Here is a 13,197-nt window from a genome sequence, read left to right as displayed (position 1 = left end):
TTCCTTTTGGTTTTCTGATTGGTTGATTTTTTTTCTACCCTGTCATCTAATTCACTGATCCTGTCCTCGACTTTCTCTACTCTGCTGTTTAGACCTTCCAATGTGTTCTTTATTTCTGATATGTCATTCTTCATTTCTTCTTGGTAGTTTTTAATTTTCAATTGGTTGATTTTCAAAGTTTCTGTCTTTACTCATGGTGTTGATGTCCTTACTCATGCTGTTAAGCTTCCTCAAGATCATGGCTCTGAGTTATAGCTCTGTTAACTTGCTTAACTGCACCTCATTTATCTCATCTTCAGTAGAGGTCTCTTGTTCTTTCATTTGGCATTTATTTCTTTATTTCACCATTTTGGCAATCTCAGTGGGCTTTGGAGCCTGCCAAATTTTCCCTGTGAGTGTTGGTGCTCTGCTGTTTGTGGCTCCCTCTACTGGGTTTGGATGAGTGTGGGAGGACCCATGTTAAACACCACTTTCAAGTCTTACTTTCCTGGGCAGAGATGTACGCCCAGGGAATGGTACAGTTATCCTCTAGCTTTTTGCCTGGAGGCTATTAGTCGCAGTTACTTGAAGAGCCTTGGGTTTTCAGTGGAATGAAAGACTACCTCAGGTGTTCAGTGTAAGGGCATTTCCCGAGGGTGGGGCAGATGGTTGTTAATGAGCCTCAGTTTGCATTTCAGTGGCCAACCTGGTGGCGTTGAATTTCCAAGGGAGGGGCCAATGGCCACTGTCCTGCGTGGCTGTAACTCAGCAAAAGCTCTGAGCGCCCTCCAAATCCCGAGTGTCCCCATACAATTCCAGTCCAGTCCGCCCTCCCTCTGCCGGAGCCCAAGGTGAGTGGCTGTGGCTGTTTTAGCCTCTGTCCTGGCTCTGCACTGGGAGCCGCTTGGGAGTGTAACTCGAAGGCGCTGCTCACAGCTAAGGGCGCTGCTGTCTGTGGGCTCCCAGCCCCCCTCTCACGCCTCAGCCACCCTACCAGGATCGAGTCAGGGTCCCTGGTTATATGGTCCTCACAGGCTGCTTTTCTGTTGCTTTTTGCCGACGATTTGTCTTTATTTTAGTTGTAATTCCAGTTTGGTCCTGGGAGATGGTCTGTGTAGCTTCCATTCACTCCGCTGCCATTTTGGAATCCTCCCCCTTTTGTTTTTCTTAAAAGGGGCACTCTAGAATGAGTTAAGCAACTAAAAACATCTTTTAATAAGGTATAGTTGGTATACGATATTATATTAGTTTCACGTGTACAACATAGTGATTGGACATTTGTGTACTTGGGATGTGATTACCACCATAAGTACAGTAACCTCTTATTTTTATCAAAAAGGGCATGTATTTAAAAATGGGTTGCAGAACTGAGTTCTGATATGTAATTTGTTGATTTTTTGGCAAATGTCCCATTACAGTGTCTGTAGCGCATTTAAAGGTTTGGTCTGTATCTGGTTAGAGGGGTCTCGGCATGCTGTGGTCGTTAAACAAGATCAGACGTTGAGTTCAACCTGGGCTGTGGGAAGACTGCCTGGGGGAGGTGGCATTTGTAGATGTGGGGTGAGGGTGGAAGGCGAGACAAGCAGAGAAGGGAGGTGGAATAAATCAAGACTACATTTCTGTGCCCGGTGGGGAATATCTGAAGACTCCTCCAAATGGAGAAAGGGATTTGAAAAATATATATAGGGTCCTTCAAGGTCAGCTGATCAGAGTTAAACTGGACTTGATAGTCCAGTGGTCAGTGTTTCTCTCATATAACATTTTATTTATATGTAATATATAACATTATTATAGATAACACTTTATGTATTTGTATATAAATATTTTTACCTTTGAGACTCATGACATCTGTTCATCCCTCCTCCCAAAATGCACTAGTGTGCATACATCAACATTTGTACATATGGTTATCCCCTCTCGCTCCTAGCTTAACACTATGTTGACCGGCAATTTTATGCAGTTCTCATGTCACCACTATTTTTTTGTAATTGGGTGTGAAAGTGAAACAATCTAAATAAACTTCAGTATACTTTATTTATACATAATGAATTTAAATGAAACTTTGTACGTATTATATTTTGTACATATTATATATTTTAGTAATTTTTTTGGTGTGGTATACTGTAAAGCAATCACCTTTAGAAATACACATTTTACAGTTCTAGTTGGATTTTTTTTTAATATCAGTGACTATTTTTTCTAAAACGTGGTCTTTAGTTGCCTTTAAAGCCTAAAAGGTGAATCAGTGTAAGGAGCTCTTTTAGAAGTATCAGAAGTGTTAGGTGCTGAGCTGCGCTCATTTGAACCAGCAGATATCCATTCCCCAGCTACTTCAAGAATATAGAATGATGTGCTGTTTTTCGAACTTCGACCCTCAGGGCAAAGAGTCACTAATATAATACGGTCGTCCCTCGTTTATCGCGGCTACTCAGTTCCAGGCTCTAGTGGTCGCACCTGGCGCTGAAGGATTTCTGGGGTGCTTGAGTACATAGGCCTACAGTCCATACGTACAGTAATTTTAATTTTTTTTTTTTTTATCCTCACCCGAGGACATTTTTCCATTTTTTGTTCAGGTAGAGTGGGGGGGAGAGAGAGGAACAGAGAGAGAGAGAGAAACATCAATGCGAAAGGGACACATCGAGTGGCTGCCACCCGCACAACCGACCAGGGCCGGGGACAAACTGCAACCGAGGTACATGCCCTTAGCGGGAACCGAACCCGGGTCTCTCAGGACCGCAGGCCAACGCTCTAACCGCTGAGCCAAACTGGCCAGGGCAGTAATTTTAATTTTAATTGTAATACAGGGGTGTATAATTGACTCAGACAACTGAGCGTGCGCTGTATCATTTTTACTGTATCAACTTTTTAATGACTATTTTTGAAAAAATTGCGATAGAGTGAAGCCGTGAAGTCGAAGCGCGCAGTGGTGAGGGATGGCTGTAATCCTTTATTACCCTGAGTTTCAAAAATTGAAGTAGCTAATGCAAGTACAAACATGAGTTAACTCATGAGTGGTCAACACTCTTAAGGTAAGAAGGAAACAGTAATTTTTTTTTTTTTTTTTTTTACCATAGTGAAGGCTAGAGACAGTGGAAAGAGCTTAGGTTAAGAATTTATGCATCTAGCTTCTAGTTCTTTTTCTGTTACTTGGCTGTGTGACCATTTAACTCTTCTGCACCCCAAAATCATAAATGTCATAAAGTGGTTACCTGTTCTGTCTTCAAGCCTGAGAATCAAATAAAGCAGTGGTTGTCCAGGTGGTGTTCCTTTACCAGCAGCATGGGCAGCACCTGGAACTTGTTAGAGAGGCAGATCTCAGACCCCATCCCAGACTTTCGGAGTCAGACACTCGGGCAGTCAGACACTCGGGCAGTGGGGCCTAGCCAGCCCTCAGGTGATTCTGGTGCTGGAAGCTTGAGAACCACAGCTTTAAACAGTTCTCCAACTTCTTGTTTACTGTGATTAATAGTTACGATGTTTAAATCACAACTAGTACATAACGTGCACATACATAACAAAAGGGTTATGAACATACTGTGCCTAGTGCACTCTTATATTCTCCTGACTAGGCCCTTTACTAGAAAAGAAACACAAGTATTTAGGGCTAAAGCCACACAGCATCTTCACCAGTTTACCATACACATACACACAGAGGAAGCAAATGAGACACAATGTAAACAAGTGTGAACCTGGGCAATGGGTATGCAGAGGTCCGTACACTATTTTTGTCACTTTTCTGGAACTTTGAAATTCTATCAAATAAAAAGTTACTCAAAGAAATACTTGTTCAGACACACTAAACTGAGTTTGCTGTCCCCAACTGGGTGTCTGCATGGCATGTCTTCAAGTCAGGGACTGTGAGTATTGTACCCGAGCACCCCTGTGTCCTGAACAATGCCCAGTGCACAGAAGACCCTCAGTACATATTTACTGACAATACTATTTCCCGCCTTTTTCATTTCTAGTTTTTATTTCATTTACTATTGTTTCATTTTGTTACCTTTCAGGTTGTTGAAGATACCCAGCTTTTTCTGTTTATCCTAATGCCCAGTGGAGGGAGCCAGAAGGGGTGGAAAGAGGGCTGACTCTGGATTTGAAGTGACGCAAATTTTAATAGTTGCTTTGGGCAACTATACATGGGATTGATAAGTACTAGTGTACCTCCCTTTGGCTCTCTTGTATGGAAAAAATCAGTCTTTGCTATTGATTGGGACCTCAGACACAAGGATGGCAGGACTAGGAGCTTTCCATGTTCCTGAGGGGGAGTGGATGCTATTTTATACATAGATGATGTGATTTGACCTGTAAAAAATACAATTAAATTTGTGAGATATGGGTTCTGTTTTCTAAAATGATTTTGCTATAACCTGAATTTCACTGGGTACACACCATCAGTGCAATTAATGAGGAATATAATTTGGAAAGAAAGTGCTTGAAAGGGTTGCAAATTATGGTCTTTTCCCAGTTATTTTTTAAATATTTCCTAATTCTTTTGTGTGGTTTGCTCTTTAATAGTGCAAGATATTCAAAGAACACTGTAGGAAGAACATATTCCATGGAAGATGTAAGTTGTCTTTTTATATTTTAAAGTGATTTTCTCATAATTGACAATACAAATTAACCAAAATTTGGTGGGAGTCTCAGAGTTTCGTCGACTTCAGTAGGAGGGGTAAGTTTCGCAGACTGGGTAAGCTCAGCGTTTGTTGTGGTGACAGTGTATTCCTCTTCCTCCCGCTTTGTCCAGTATAATGGAGGAAATTGTTAACACTGTAAATCTTTTCCTCCGGACCTAGCTTAGTTTTATTTTCATTCAGATAGCTGACATTATTTTAAAAGTGTACAACTTTCGCCCTGGCCAGTTTGGCTCAGCGGTTAGAGCGTCGGCCTGCGGTCTGGAGAGACCCGGGTTCGGTTCCCGCTAAGGGCACGTACTTCGGTTGCAGTTTGTCCCCGGCCCTGGTTGGTCGTGCGGGTGGCAGCCACTCAATGTGTCCCTTCACGTCGATGTTTCTCTCTCTCTCTCCCTCCCACTCTATCTGTACAAAAAATGGAAAAATATCCTCGGGTGAGGATAAAAAAATAAAATAAAACTTTCTGTATGTCGCTATTTTCATTTATAGCCATTTCTCTATATTATTATAGTTTTAAACAATTGTTTATGACTTCACAATATTCCATTTAGTCCACACTGTAGTTTTACTTTAGGATAGAGTCATAGAATAAATCTGTGTTCAAGGCAGGGGCATTTCTTTAACTCTCTTTTTTTTTTTAATCCTCACCTGAGGATATTTTTCTATCTTATCTTCAGATAGAGTGGGAGATAGGGAGGGAGGAAGGGAGGGAGAGAGGGAGGGAGGGGGAAAGAGAGAGAGAGAGAAAACATCAATGTGAGAGGGACACATTGATGTGAGAGGGCCAGTTGCCTCCCACACGACCCCAACCAGGGCCAGGGACGTATTACAGCCAAGGTACATGCCCTTGACCGGAATTGAACCCACGATTCTTTGGTCCGTGGGCCGCTCTTAACTGCTAAGCCAAATTGGCCAGGGCTCTTTAACACTCTTGATAGCCAATTTCAAATTACCTTCCAGGGTTCATCCCTTTGGCATTGGCAGTTCACCTGAAGACATAGGAACAGTGTAGGAGGGTGCCCACTTTCTGTGTGCCAGGTCAGGGAGTCCTCTCTGCTCTCTGTCCCACCCTGGTTGTCTGTCCTGTGTGGTCTCTCCTGCCTGCTGCCCTGATGTCCGCTTTCGGAGGGTGGCTCTTCTGCTGCAGGATGCCCCTGCAGGGTCCCTCAGCTCTGGGCCCCCCTGGCCCCAGGGTGCTTGGGTAGATTTCTCTCAGCTCTCTCCCTGGGTGGCCAAAGTCAGAGTGCCTGGGATGGATTTTTTCAGCTCTCCTGCTCTCTCGTCCTGTGGAAGGCAGTTGTGTCCTGAGGGCCCATTGCCTCTGGAGGATGAAGGTGCTGTCGGTGCCTCTTCCTGGGCATTCCACCCCAAACACCCCGTGAATAATTTTTCAGTGGGGGTCTGTCAGTGGTAAAGTTTTTTTTGCCAGTTTTATTCCATCTTCTTTATATCTTCCAGAACGTCCTCTAGTAATCGCACCTTCCACATTTTCCAGAGCTACTATGGAAGTTTTTTCTCATTTCTCTAGGTTTTGGTCTTTCCTGAGGATTTGGGGTAGCAAACTTCATGGGGCTTATTAGTATATTGAACTGCAAAGCCTGGTCTCTCTGCTTTAATCAGGAATTTCCAACTCTGTGTATCCTCAGAACTGCTGAGGACCTTTCAGACCTGTAGTCGCGTTCTGGGTAGAGTCCCATCGCTTTCCATAGACCAGGAGCTGGCAAACTATGGTCCATGGGCCCAGTCTAGTCTGTCCCCCACTTTTGGATAGCCCTTCAAGCTAAGAATAGTTTTTACGTTTTTAAATAGTTGAAATAAAATTGAAAGAAAAATATCTTAACACGTGAAATGGTATGAAATTCAAATTTCAATGCCCATAGTACAGCTTTACTGCAGCACAGCCATGCCTATTCTTTCTGCACCGTCCCCGTGTGCTCTCACACTGACGCTGAGCTGAGCCTGCTACAGGGACCCTGTGGTCTTCGAAGCCTAATTTGTCAAGATCGCTTCTTTAGGCAGCAGTGATGGCAGGGGTGTCCTTTATAGGAATGTTTGATCAGTTTTGTGACATTCTTGTTTTTTAAAGCCAATTCAATGACTTTGCCTTTGTTCACTTTTAGAAAGCCAGCCAACTGCACAAGCCCATTCACGTGTATGATTTTTCTGATAATTCTGATATCTCAAGCGTGGGCAGGATGAATGAAAATGAGAAAGATGAAGACTCTTATGAATCCTTTGGTTAGTATTTCAGATCTTTATCCTAAAAACTTTAAAGTAGTTTAAGCAACAAAATTAAGGCTAGTTGCTAACAAAAATATAGAAATATCTTCAAATATAAAACTCACTTGTCTGCATATGAATGTGTTCTGGGGAGTTCTTGATAATTTGAATGAACTTTTCTCACTTTTGAGTACACTGGAACTAAGAACTCTATTAAACATTACCAAAGTAGAACTCTTCTAACATTTATTAACAGGCCAGTCTTATGGTGACAGCTATTATAGATACAATGTTTGTAACAAGAATATAAAATATGTTTCTCACTCCATACCACCAGTAAGGGGCTTGAATTAGGGAGAAGAGGGGTAATTTTCCCTTTTCTTAAACACACTGAAGCAAAGGATGCCTCAGGAGACCAGTGAGGAGCCTCACCTGTGTCCAGGGGGAGACGGGCTAGCTCCTGGCTGCCCGACCAGCAGTGTGTCCGAGCGGGGCTGCTTCTGTCCATGCCACTGACCACTCCGGAGGCCAGAAGCAGGCGACACAGAGGGGCCCAATTGCCGCACCTCGAGAACAGCAGTGGTCACACATTTTTGCTGGAATAATTTCTAAGGGAATTTTGAAAACCAAAACTCACATATTTTAAATTTGGTATCAATATTTTTCAGCCTTAATTTTCTGTTAATAAAAGAAAATGCTGTTCATTTTATAAGATGGAAAGTAATCATTACCGGAACACATCTTTTATTATGACTTGATAAAAATGTATTAATTATTTATCTAAAAATCTTTATGTAAAAGATCTGAATCTAAAAGAAATTACATAATTTAAAAAATTAAGATGTAATTCACTTACCCTAAAATTCACCCTTTCAACATGTGTGATTCAGTGGTGGTGTAGTGTAGTCACAAAATTGACAACCATCATTGGGTGGTCACTTCATAAGTTGTATAAATGTCTAATCACAATGTTGTACACCTGAAACGAATATTGTATGTCAACTGTAATTAAAATGTTTTTAAAAACTGTACAACACCATTATCTATTCCAGAACATTTTAATCACCCTACAAAGAAACTTTGTACCTATTAGGAATCATTCTCCACTCCTCCTCCTTCCCAGCCCCTGGCAACCATAAATCTACTTCCTGTCTCTGTGGACTTGCCCATTCATACAAATGCATTTGTACATACTATGTGGTCATTTGTGACTGGCTTCTTTCACTTAGTGCAGTATTTTCAAGCTACACTTAATGTTGTAGTAAGTATCAATCTGCCATTCCTAAAAATGTTTATAGCTCAATAATCTATTGTTTGGCTATACCTCCTTTTGTTTTTCATTCATCATTTAGTCATTTAGTGCCCATACATTGGGCTGTTTTTACTTTTTGGCCATTATGAGTTATTCTGTGAACGTTCATGCACAGGTTTTTGTATGACCTGTTTTCGTTTCTCATGGATATTCCCCTGAGAATGGCATTGCTAAGTCATGTGGTAGTTCTACTTCAGCTTTTTGAGGAGCTTGTTTTACAAAGCAGCTGCTCCACTTGACATTCCCACCAGCAGTGTCTAAGGGCTCCAGTTTCTCCACGTCTTTGCCAATACTTCTTATTATCTGACTCTCTTATTCTAGCCATCCTATTGGGTGTAAGGTGGTACCTCATTGTGTTTGTGCAATAAAATATATAAAACATAAAAATTTACCATTTTTAACCCTTTTTAAGTGTTCGGGTCTATGGCATTAAGTACTTCCACTTTGTTATGTAAACATCGTCACCATCTATCTCCAGAACTTTTTTGTGTCCCCTAACTGAACCTCCATTCCCATTAAACAACATCTCCTCATTCCCCACTCCCCCAGCCCAGCTTTTTGTTTGTATAAATTTGACTACTTTAGGTACCTCATATGAGAGAAATTGTACAGTGTTTGTTCTTTTGTGTGCTTTTTTCCTCGCTCAGCATTATGTCGTCAAGTTTCAGCCACATTATAGCATGAGTTAGTGTGGCTCAGTGGTTGAGCGTTGACCCATGAAACAAGAGGTTGCCAGTTCGATTCCTGGTCAGGACTTGCCCAGGTTGTGGGCCTGATCCCCAGTGGGGGGCATGCAGGAGGCAGACAATCGATGTTCTCTCTCATTGATGTTTCTCTCTCTCCTCCTCCCTTCCTCTCTCTCTCTAAAGTCAATAAAGAAAAAGAAACTACAACTAAAAGCATGTGCTCTCCTTGTCCACGATGGACAAGAGAAGACCTGCCAAGCTTCTGCCTATGAGAGATATAGATATAGATATATTGATGAGAGAGAACATTGATTGGCCACCTCCTGCATGCCCCCCACTGGGAATTAGGCCCACAGCCTGGGCATGTGCCCTGACTGGAAATCGAACTTGAGACCTCTTAGTGCAATGGGTCGATGCTCAACTACTGAGCCACACTGGCCAGGCAAAGGTTAAGTTTTTATGCTAGCCAAAGGCTCTAGCAATGCAGAGTCTAGTAGAGAGGAGGGGAAGTGAGGGAGGACTGGAATCCCTCACAAAGGGCCATTCATTTACAAATATTGAGTGCCCACCCTGAGCTCTGGGCACTTAACTGGGCAGTGGAGTCGTGGTAATATGCCAAGCACGCCAAGCCTTAGAGTTGATGATTAATGCAGTGAGCGTGACACTCCATCAGGGAGAAAAGAGAATGTCAGGCTTCCTATTTATAGTTATCTTTTATCAGAACATTTTCATGCAAGTACTAAAATACAGTTTACAACTGATAAATACCCACTGATTTGTATTTATTAGTGAAATGGTTTAAATTTTTCATTGTTGAGATGTGAGATCAAAAACATTTGGGAAGTAAATTGTGTAATTGATTTTGATTTTGTTAGCCATTTTAAACAAAAATTACTTTGTACTCCATTGTAAAGGAGCAAACTTAAATCTGCCCAGTCAGACTTTAAAGTTGTACTTCTAAAAAATCTTTTGTAGAACCTCCTTTACACAGCACTGCTATATATACTGATGAAGTCGAGCTCTCCAGACACTGCGGATCGTTTCTCCCTTCAACTCCTCCAGGGAAAGACGCAAAAAGAAGGTATGCTTATATTTCAAGCAAGTGTTTATTTCATTCATGGTTCATGGGATTTCTGGGAAGCTTTTAAAGATAGAACCTTATTTTTTAAAATAGATTTAATAAAAACATTTTTAAAAAACTTTTAAAAGATGTCTTGGGTCAAATTAGGTCTTTCCTTAAGAGAACTGGTACATAAAAACTTAATTTTAAAAAAATTGACATGGCCCTGGCTGGTTTGGCTCAGCGGTTAGAGCATCCACCTGCGGTCGAGAGAGACCCGGGTTCGGTTCCCACTAAGGGCGCGTACCTTGGTTGCAGTTTGTCCCCAGCCCTGGTTGGGTTGTGTGGGTGGCAGCCACTCGATGTGTCCCTTTCACGTCGATGTTTCTCTCTGTCTCTCTCCCTCCTAATCTGAACAAAAAATAGAAAAATGTCCTTGGGTGAGGATAAAAAAAAAAAAAAAAATTGACATGACTTATAATAATTAACTATAGGTACAAATATTCAGTTATTAGAAAACAAGTCATGGGGATATAATGTATATCATGGTGAACTAGTTAATAATACTGTGTTGCATAGGCTAAGAGAGTAGATCTTAATTAAAAGTTCTTGTCATAAGAAAAGAATTATGTATGGTGATAGATGTTAACTAAAACTCATTTTGTAATATTTACAAATATGTAATCATTGTACACCGAAACTAATGTTATGTCAGTTATGCCTCAAAAAAAAAAAAAAGTCTAATTTAATAACCAAAAAATATAACTGACACCTGATTATCCTAGAAAACATTGCCTGTGAAGGTGGTTTAACTTTGAAGTAAACCAAGAAGGGAGGGAGTGGTTTTATTAACAGAATTTTAGGTGATTTTCAGAGGTTTCTTGAACTTACAAATTCTCTATCACAAAAGAGATGTTCTGTAGTACCAGGGGGGAGCAGGGGAGACAGGCTGGTAATTACAAAGGAAATACAAAGTCTCTTATATTTCAGATGTGTTGTCCCCAAGGAGCATTGTTTTGAGCTGTGCAGCTTTATATGAAGGCATGGTCAGGGAAAGGAGGTAAAAATGACTCCATAGAGACGGCTGGAGAACAAATTATTTAATGAGAAACTCTTCAGTAACTAGTACTAATTATAACTTACTAGCTAGAGCCAATCCTTGCCTTAAGGACCTCTGTTAGGTAATAGGTCAGTTCTAGTTATTGAATATATTGTGAAAGTAACAAAACTGCGTTTTAAAAATTAATATCCCACTTAGGCAGAAATCTAAATTGGGAAGTCTATCTGAGGTTATCTGCAGGAAGCAAGTTTTATAGGGCTTGTGGAGACTTCAGTTTTTCTGTTACTGAAAATTAATAATAAAAGCCAAACATTTGGAAGAACACACACTTCATTTTAAACAGTAGTGAATATAATTTTTAAGGAGGAAATTTTTTTAAAAGGTAACACATTCACATTGTTTAAAAATATTAAAAGGTTTTTGGCTCATCTCTACCATCACCCAGCTCCTGCACCCACTTCTTCCCTCTCCTCATTATTGATTTCTTACATGTCTTTTCAGACTTCTTTGTGCATATGAAAGTAAGTAAGAATACTTATTTTTAACCTTTCTTATACAGAAAAGGCTGTATACCTTGCTACTTACCTTTTTCACTTACTGCATCTTGGAACTTGTACATATCAGTACATAAGGGCCTCTCTCACTCTTCTCTTCACCTGCAGGTGTCCCCGCCCGTGGGTAGTTGATGTACTCGGTGCTGGCACCAAGTCCTGCAGTCAGTGACCTGTCCACGTGCCAGATTACACACTTCCTGTTTCTCAATAGCACTTTTCATTATGGAAATTCTGGGTCAAATCACGCTTGTGTTAATTTTTATAGTTACCACATTGCCACCACAGTGATATCAAACGTTAATTTTTGCTAAGATGACAGTAGGTCTCAGTCTAGTTCTAATTTGTGTTTTTCTTAAGATGGAGTTGAGAATCTCTTCATATGTTTAAAAGCTCTTGAATTTTCTTTCTGCAAACTATATTCTCTTTCCATTTTTTCCAGTAGATGTTGGTCATTTTCTACTTGATTTCTACGACTTAATTTATATATTAGTGAAATTAACCTTATTTAATAGATTCTTTTTACTAGTTTGTTCATCTGTCTTTTGGCAAACACCTAATGGTGTTTGTTTGTTTTTTTACCACACATTTTTTTTCTTTTTCTATAGATACATTGATACTTGTATCAATTTCTTCTTCTAGGGTTTAGGGATTTTTTTTTTTTTTTTTTTTATCCTCACCCGAGGACATTCTTCCATTTTTTATGTTCAGATAGAGTGGGAGGGAGAGAGAGGAAGAGAGAGAGAAACATCGCCGTGAAAAGGACACATTGAGTGGCTGCCACCCGCACGACCAACCAGGGCCGGGACAAACTACAACCGAGGTTCGTGCTCTTAGCGGGAACCGTACCTGGGTCTCTCTGGACCGCAGGCGGACGCTCTAACCACTGTGAAAAAACCGGCCAGGGCTAGGGTTTAGCGATTTTGATTCATAGGCAATTATTTCCTTTCATAGAACTTTTATGATTTATTTATATTTTGAAGTCTTTGGCCCTGGCCGGTTTGGCTCAGCGGTTGGAGCGTCGGCCTGCAGTACAGAGAGACCCGGGTTCGGTTCCCGCTAAGGGCATGTACCTCGGTTGCAGTTTGTCCCCGGCCCTGGTTGGTCGTGCAGGTGGCAGCCACTCGATGTGTCCCTTCACATCGATGTTTCTCTCTCTCTCTCCCCCTCTCTCTCCCTCCCGCTCTATCTGAACAAAAAATGGAAAAATGTCCTCGGGTAAGGATAAAAAATAAAAAATATATATATTTTGAAGTCTTTGATCCCTTCTATTCTTTTGTAAAGTATAGACCCAACTTTTTTCTTTTTTCTAGTGGCTGCTCAGTTTTCTCAGTACCATTTATCTAATTGTTCTGGTTTGGGATGTCACCTTTCTTATATTCTAAATTCCATGTGCACTTGGGTCTGTTTCTAGAATTTGTTCAGTGTTGGTGGTTTTCTGTCTAGTTGTGCTCCATGGTCTTTGTCCTTACTGATGCTTTGTGATCTATTTGAAGTATCTGGTGGTGCTAGTTGCCCCTCATTGATCTTTACAGTTTTCTTAGCTACCCTTACTTATTTATTTTTTTACATGAACTTTAAGATCAACTTGTTAAAAGCAAAAAAAAAAAAAAAAAAAAATCATTACTGTCTTTATTGGTTTGAATTAAATTTATAAATTAAAAGGAATGGATCTTCTTTGTGTCCTTTAGAGCTGTT

At 40.7% G+C, this 13,197-nt stretch overlaps 2 protein-coding genes across 6 annotated transcripts in view; one reads left to right on the top strand and one right to left on the bottom strand.

Annotated features, from left to right (window-relative positions):
* Positions 1–13,197, top strand: part of CENPU (centromere protein U) — a 38,467-nt gene that overhangs the window by 6,730 nt on the left and 18,540 nt on the right. For 3 of the 5 annotated variants that reach the window (XM_036249744.1, XM_036249740.1, XM_036249741.1), the window contains exons 2-4: positions 4,495–4,543; positions 6,731–6,848; positions 9,804–9,909. In XM_036249744.1, the coding sequence (XP_036105637.1) occupies positions 4,495–4,543; positions 6,731–6,848; positions 9,804–9,909 (273 nt within the window). Of the gene's footprint in view, positions 1–2,875; positions 3,009–3,986; positions 4,129–4,494; positions 4,544–6,730; positions 6,849–9,803; positions 9,910–13,197 lie in introns of those variants that run through there. The other 2 variants (XM_036249743.1, XM_036249742.1) reach the window with 2 other exon arrangements.
* Positions 7,263–13,197, bottom strand: part of PRIMPOL (primase and DNA directed polymerase) — a 57,999-nt gene continuing 52,064 nt past the window's right edge. The window contains exons 14-15 of the transcript XR_004958039.1: positions 7,687–7,809; positions 7,263–7,438 (exon numbers count right to left, since the gene is read on the bottom strand). The gene's annotated coding sequence lies outside the window, so the exon portion shown is untranslated. The remainder of the gene's footprint in view (positions 7,439–7,686; positions 7,810–13,197) is intronic.

The sequence above is a fragment of the Molossus molossus genome, unplaced genomic scaffold (assembly GCF_014108415.1).
Source record: "Molossus molossus isolate mMolMol1 unplaced genomic scaffold, mMolMol1.p scaffold_m16_p_9, whole genome shotgun sequence".
Lineage (NCBI taxonomy): Eukaryota > Metazoa > Chordata > Mammalia > Chiroptera > Molossidae > Molossus > Molossus molossus.
This window is presented reverse-complemented; position numbering and strand designations above follow the sequence as displayed.